Source organism: Pyrus communis, chromosome 17, assembly GCF_041283825.1.
Source record: "Pyrus communis isolate YQ-2024b chromosome 17, ASM4128382v1, whole genome shotgun sequence".
Lineage (NCBI taxonomy): Eukaryota > Viridiplantae > Streptophyta > Magnoliopsida > Rosales > Rosaceae > Pyrus > Pyrus communis.
The window spans coordinates 22,120,539-22,127,725 of record NC_142581.1 but is presented as its reverse complement, the minus strand read 5'-3'; the positions used below and the strand labels follow the sequence as shown (position 1 = coordinate 22,127,725).

Here is a 7,187-nt window from a genome sequence, read left to right as displayed (position 1 = left end):
TGCAGTTTTGTCATTAACTACTTGCTTGAAAACTGAAAACGAAATTATTATCAAACGGCTCTAGATAAATGGATTAGCTCTTTCATCTTTGGATGCTGAGACACAATAGCTCTTGTGCAGAGGCTAGTTTAATATAATAGGGTCTATGGTGAGATCTTTTTCAAGCTAAAATGTTCAATGCTTAAGACTATTGCCTTCTTTTGTTTTTATTTGTACAAAAGTCTGTTTAAATCAATAAATATTTTCATAATTAGAAGTTAATCTAACCAAAGCACTCCATTATTGTATACAGATCCAAGGCACCTCAAGTTTTTTTTAAAGGATGACATATTACTTTAAACTAATGTAAACCATGAGAATCGAGATTCGAACCTGGATTCATATAGAAGGGAAGGGACTACATCCACTTTAGTCAATGTGGATATATTCATTTCTTCAAAGTACCTTAAGTAGATGTTACAACTTGCTTCTTTAGAAAAAGAAAATCACTTTAAACTAATCTAAACCACGAGAAGTGGGCTTCGAACTTGAGTGCATAAGAGGGAGCACATCCAGTTTAGTCAATGTAATTACGTCCACGTCTGCAAAGTAATTTAAGGTAGATGTTACATCTAGCTACTTTAGAAAAAGAAACAAGAAAAAACAGACAATATTCTACTTTAAACTAATCTAAATCACAAAAAGGAAGATTAAACTCATATACAAGAGAGAAAGCACATGTATTCCAACCAATTTGACTGCCCACATTTGCAAAGTACCTTAAGTTAGATGTTACAGCTAGCTTTTAAGATAAAGAAAAAAAGAAAGGGAAGAATTGAAAAGTAGATGTTACTGTCTAGCTGTCCTATATGGATCAGTTATACTTCATATTACAAGCACAACTCCCACATTCTTTGACACTACCACATACTTCTCCTTCTCTCTCTCTCTCCCTCTCTGACAGCAAATATGGTACAATCAAAGAAGTTCAGAGGGGTCAGGCAACGCCACTGGGGCTCCTGGGTTTCTGAGATTCGTCATCCATTACTGTATGATCTGTTCATCCCTCTTCTCTTCTCCTACCAACCCTCTTCTATTCATCTTTGCCATCTATTAATTCCACTATTGTATTCTCAACAAACTATCCACCACATACATCCATTTTTGGGTCACAATAACATATCCTCCACAATGTTTAACACACACTCGCACACTAATATATTTACTGCATCAGTTTCAAGTACTAGTTAGAAAATTTTATGTTGCTGCTCTAATACTAATCATACTTTGATTATACAACTTGCATATGGAATTATATATACTGCTCTAGTTATTGATTCTTTGTTTTCTTCAAATATAAAAAATGTCCCATTATAGCATGGTGGTGTTAAATCTTAATTAGGACTTGTTTAGTGCATGGTATTAATTTTGGGTTTTGGGGTTACAGGAAAAGACTGAAGTGGCATTTTAGTTTACAGATTTAGTATGAATGACTAACTTTGTTAGCTACTACTTAGGAAATGTGAAAGAAATGTCAGTTAATTGATTTGATCTTTAAATAGTACATGGTATCACTCCTAACGTTCTAATATTGTTTTAATGCAGGAAAAGAAGGGTATGGCTTGGGACATATGAGACAGCTGAAGAAGCAGCAAGAGCGTATGATGAGGCAGCAATTTTGATGAGTGGGAGAAATGCCAAAACAAACTTTCCAGTCGCCACAAATGAAATGGCTGCAGCTAACGATCTTAACAACAACTCTGGCAACAGCAACAACAACTCTTCCACCTCTTCCACAACACTTTCGGCAATCCTCAGTGCCAAGCTTCGCAAGTGCTGCAAGTCCCCGTCTCCTTCCCTCACTTGCCTGAGGCTGGACACAGAGAATTCCCTCATCGGGGTCTGGCAAAAGGGTGCTGGACCCCGGTCAGATTCAAACTGGCTGATGATGGTTGAGCTGGACCAGAAGAGTCGTTTGCAAGCACCCCAGTCAGAAATTAGTAGTAGTACCTCTTGCGCTTTGGATACTGAGGAAATGGCAGGAGGGCAGGAAGGTGGGGATGTTGATGATAGGATGATGGATGAGGAGGAAAGGGTTGCATTGCAGATGATAGAGGAACTTCTGAATAGAAATTGACAAAATTTGCTACTTAAGTTGGTATAATCCCTATCAATCATCACATGGAGGTTGATCAACACACCAAAGTGTGCGAGGGATGTCCATGTGCTTAGTCTTGTCAATGGGGATTGTATTTGTTGGGTTTGTTTCTTTGTGTGACTGTGAGTCTGTGACCTCATAAGGAGGAGAAAATATATTAGGTATACGTCTCCATCTATCTCCATATATTTGTAATCCCCTATAAAATGTGTCGCTCTCGAAACTATTTGGTTGGTATACGAAATAAGGAACACACATGAGAGGTAATACTAGTCACAATATATTTGTTAAAATTAGGGCTTGCGATGAGATATGTATGATAACCAAAATTGATTAATTGATTGTGGTTTTCACTTTTAAGTTCTCCCTCTCGCTGTTCAGCAAAAAATTGAATAATTAACTTGTTCTTGTTTAATCCCAAAAATATATAAGTGGCACTGATGAATGGGATTGGCAGCAAGATAAGTGGCACTGAGATTGTCACAATGAAGTAACACTGGAAAAGATAAGCTAACATCAAGCTCTCGAAGAGGAAAGCAAAGCCATGTAGTTTCAACACAAGCACGAGTAAGAGATCGGTATTCAGATTTGGCACTAGAGTAGGCGACTGTTGACTGCTTTTTGGAGTACCAGGAGATGAGATTAGTGCAAGATTAACAAGGTAGCCAATGGTAGAGCGGCGAGTGTGTTAGGTTTTACGGCTCAAAATTAGGATGATGCAAAGAATTAGATTTGTGTTACCTATTTGGTTTTGGTGTTCTATTTGGGTTTGGATTTTGACTTCTTAGTTGTTTTCTTTAGTGGAGAGATTTTGTTAATTACTTTTTTATTAGGATTTGTATTTACTTCCTATTAGGATTCTTATTGTAACCTAAGTCCTATGCACTATAAATAGGACCTTAGGGTTAGTGTATTTAATGTGGCTCTTTTGTGTGTCAATTTGGTGAGAGTCAATTTGTGGGATTTGGGTTGTGAGAGTTTAAACACTCTTTTGTAATCTCCGTTTGTTTAGTGAAATTCATTGACGTTGATATTGGTACTTTATTAGAATTTGCTTCCGTTTGGGCGTAAAAGTACAACAAAGTGTCCAGACAACCCGCCCAATCAGCATCAGAGTAAGCAGACAATGTAACGAAGAAAACTGAGGTGCCAGAGTTAGGCCGACATCCAAAGTACCTTTGACAGATCGAAAAATGCGCTTGGCATCAATACGTGGGTGGTGCAAGGAGCGCTCATAAATTGAGCAACAATGTTGATAACAAAGGAAATATCTGAACGAGTGAGAGTGAGATACTGTAAGGAGCCAACCAACTCACAATATGTAGTGGGATATGCTAGTAATGAGCCATCAGAAGCAGTAAGACAACTTTCAAGCAAAGAAGAGTAGAGGCAGGCTTGCAAGAGAGCATGCCAAATTTCTGTAAGAGATTATGTGCATACTTGAGCTGATGGATGTGCTTACCATGTAGAAATATCACTCCCATGTATTGATGTGTGTAAATATTACAATCTATATGGAGGGTTATACAAATTCCTATTTAGGTAGGAATCCTACGCTAATTACAATTGGAAAATTACATTCCTATAATACATGCAATAATTACGGAGATGATTCCGAGTTAATTTTTTTAATCTAGCATAATTTTTTGCTATAGAGGGGACATATGCTAATGTAGTTCATCGTATTGTTCTGGACAATCAGATCATTGATGCGAATGTGGTTGCTAATTGGATAGCGATATATGAAGTAAGATTTTCTCCCTTCTAAATTTCGCTCCGCTCTCATTTCTATTTGAATGGTCACGATTAACTGCGTCAACATTTTATAATGTTGACTTCTTTATAAAAAGAGAAATACAGAAGAAAGTGAAAGGGAAAGGAAGGGGAGAGGAGGGGAAGAGAGAAGATGGAATTTGAAAGAGAGAAAATCCTACACCACAATATATAGCCTAATGCTAGGGATTCGAATCTTTCTTTTTGGATGGATGTTGGACTTCCATGGTTGATGGACTGTCCATAATGAGTCTGTAACCAATGAGTAATGAGTCCTAAGAAATTGCACTTGCTACTCTTAGCCCAAAAAAAACCAAAAAAAAAAACAGAAGAGTACAAATATAGAAAAAGTATTGACAAAAAAAGATAGAAAAAATCACTTGGCACGTGCGTGAACCCATAATGAACAGCTAGTAATATACAAAATTACTCGCACTTTTTAGTTTGTCATCGCGCACTCTTCAATCATTTACAAATGAGTGCATGATAAAAAATCAAGTGTGGATAATATTTCTCTTTCATCAAGTGGTTGCTTGAATTTTCTGTTGCCCACCTAATTCTTAAGAGATGCAATGACCTAATTCATAGGAGCCCGTCCGGCCATATCTCGCCTCCTTTATTTTCTTTAGTTTCAAGGCTTCGTCCACCTTATTTCGAAGTCCCAGGTCCATATGTGTCTATTTCTATTACTTATATGTTGAGTACTAATATGATTTTAACATGGTATCAGGGCAAACAATTTTACTTCGACATATTACATTGATTAATCCTCCCAAAACTTATGCTTTTGTCATATTTCTAAAGGCTCCTGTGAGTCTCGCACGTAGATTCTCGTAAAAATTTCAAGTAATTAATGAAGACTAAATCGTGTTGGCACTCAATGAGGATATGTATCTTTGGAGCTTTCAGCATTTCAGTGGAATTTTCTGGTTTTTGGAGTATCAAATCCCATGTGCTGGTGATCTACTAGGCTCTATAGGCATAGCCATTTGCATGTTTAACAGGAAAATCATGAGCCAATTAAGCTAGGAATAACCAAACCCTAGCCAGCTGGGTTGTTTTGTTCGTCGATCTTTCATCTGTACAGTGACACATAATTAAATAGCTTTAGCATTACAGTGTGGAAGGCGTTTGAATTTGTTAAAAGTTTAGGTATTTTGTTTCTGTAATAAGAAGTTGGCCTTTGTTGTGTTTTAGTTTGCCCTTTAGCAAAGGGTAAGTCTATTAAAAAGAGTTCCCTTCGATATGTAAAATTGGATCATTCCATTTTTTGAAAGTTATAACCACAAAATTTAAATGAACTGCTAGCTATAAATGGCAAAAGGCCTAACTATACAGCTCCATATATCCACATCCACAAAGTTCTTGCTTAGAGATAAGACCAGGCCTCCATTTAGATGAACAAATTTGAAAGAAAAAAAGGTCTTGATGACAAAGCTAAATTTTGTCTATACAGTAGCCACTTAATACTATGGTCTAGTGGTACTCTTCTTCACCGATAAGTAAGAGGTCTTAGGTTCGATTCTCACCAATGGTGAATTTGAACCACATTATTGCTAACTCATTGTGAGGCTTAGCTCACTTCCCCAACTCTCTAGTGCAAATAATATCGTTTGCTCAAAAAAAAAAAAAAAAAAAATTGTATGTACAGTAAACCCTCCCTACGTATAGTAATAACTAATAACGTTGGGACTAAACGATTTTTACTTAATAGAGGTGCAATTACAAAAAAAAAAAAAAAAAAAGTTTTGACTTATTTATTATTCTTAATTAAAGGTCTGTAGATACAAGGTACTGCATTAATAGTGAATATGTAATTAACAAGGTTCTAAAGGATGCTAGTTAAGCGGCGAGCTGAGGCCTAGCGTTTAGGCACTTAGGATGACTAGGTGAATTTAAGTAAATATATTATATTTTGTGTAAATAAGTGTTTGTTTATACTTAAAATATATATAATTTTATTATAAACTACAAAATAGAATGACATATAAATTAGGAAGTATTGGAACATAATGAAAACATGGGGACCATGCATATAATGTGTATTCATTTAAGTATTCAACAAGTCTCTTATAATTTATTGAAAAAAATAAAATGCAAAATGAAGGTTATCTATTTTCTGTCTAAGTAAGTCGCAACCTAGACGGGTGCCTAGGCGGGTTTGGATAAGCTAGGTGGGTGCCTAGGCGGGTGCCTTAGTAGGTCTAGGCACCCTTTTTTAATTTTCAAATGCCTAGGCATTAATCGGGGTGGTGGCCAACCGCCTAGCACCGCAGGTGCCTAGGCGGGCACCTTAAAAAGTCTAGGTGCCCTTTCTTAATTTTCAAATGCCTAAGCATTAATCGGGATGGTGGCCAACCGCCTATCGCCGCGAGTGGTGACCAATCGCCTAGCGCCTAGGCGGCGCTAGGCAGGAATTTTTAGAACAGTGTCAATTACTAAGACACTAGGAAAAATGAAACACCTAGTCTCAAATGTTAGTGCATGTATGTAGTGATTAGAACAATATTCTAAAAATCGGCCTAGGCAGCCTCTAGGCTCTAGGCGGTGGAGGACCGATGCGATTTAGGCCGAAACATGAAGAAAAATCAGGCAGGGGCTAGCTAGGCGGCCACCTAAGTAGGTTAGGCAAGCTAGGTGGTGGCTAGGCGGGCTAGGCAGTTCTATTATTTTTAAATTTTTTGATTAAGTGAAAGGGTTTTCTGAATAACCTATTTAATTAGTGAATTTTCAAATTTGGTTTTTGGTTTTTCTTATTTTTTGCTGCATTTGTTAGTGAGGATGTCAATATGACTTAGGTTTTAAATTTAACTTTCCTAAATTCTGAATACAGGTATACTTTTATTTTTAGAGTCTAAGTAGACCCTAGTCCGCTGCCCAACTAGCACCTAGTTTTTTTTAGAACCTTGAATTAGAAAGATTTGTAAAAGAGTTTTGTTAAAGATCATATTGACAATTATTATTAGGCAAGTTTTTGACAATGCAACTAAAAAAAATAACTTATTACAATGTAAAGTATATTCTTATATATAATTGGCCCAAGTTGGGATCAAAACTTTCTATGACTGCATGGAGGTTATTCTTATATTGCGTATCACTACAAAGAGGTTTTACTACATCAATACCTATTATTCTAAAAATCTCCACCAAGGCACTAGGTGGTTCCACCACCACGATTAATCTCTAAGCGTTTAAAAACATAAGAAAGGTCACCTAGACCTACCTAGGCACCTGCCTAAGTGCTCGCTTAGCCTGCCTAGGTTGCAAATCTTACATA

The 7,187-nt window shown here is 36.8% G+C and overlaps 1 protein-coding gene across 1 annotated transcript; it reads left to right on the top strand.

The window, feature by feature from the left end:
* The first annotated feature begins 868 nt into the window (after positions 1–868).
* Positions 869–2,497, top strand: SHN1 (Integrase-type DNA-binding superfamily protein). Its single transcript, XM_068448586.2, has 2 exons — positions 869–1,028; positions 1,585–2,497. The coding sequence occupies exons 1-2, from the start codon at positions 949–951 to the stop codon at positions 2,114–2,116; spliced, it is 612 nt and encodes a 203-aa protein (XP_068304687.2). The 5' UTR covers positions 869–948; the 3' UTR covers positions 2,117–2,497.
* The last annotated feature ends 4,690 nt before the right edge of the window (positions 2,498–7,187 follow it).

Excerpts from the sequence above, each read along its gene's own strand:
- SHN1 (XM_068448586.2), top strand. The coding sequence starts at position 949 with ATGGTACAATCAAAGAAGTTCAGAGGGGTCAGGCAACGCCACTGGGGC. Across the intron at positions 1,029-1,584 it reads GAGATTCGTCATCCATTACT|GAAAAGAAGGGTATGGCTTG; the intron begins GTATGATCTGTT and ends GTTTTAATGCAG.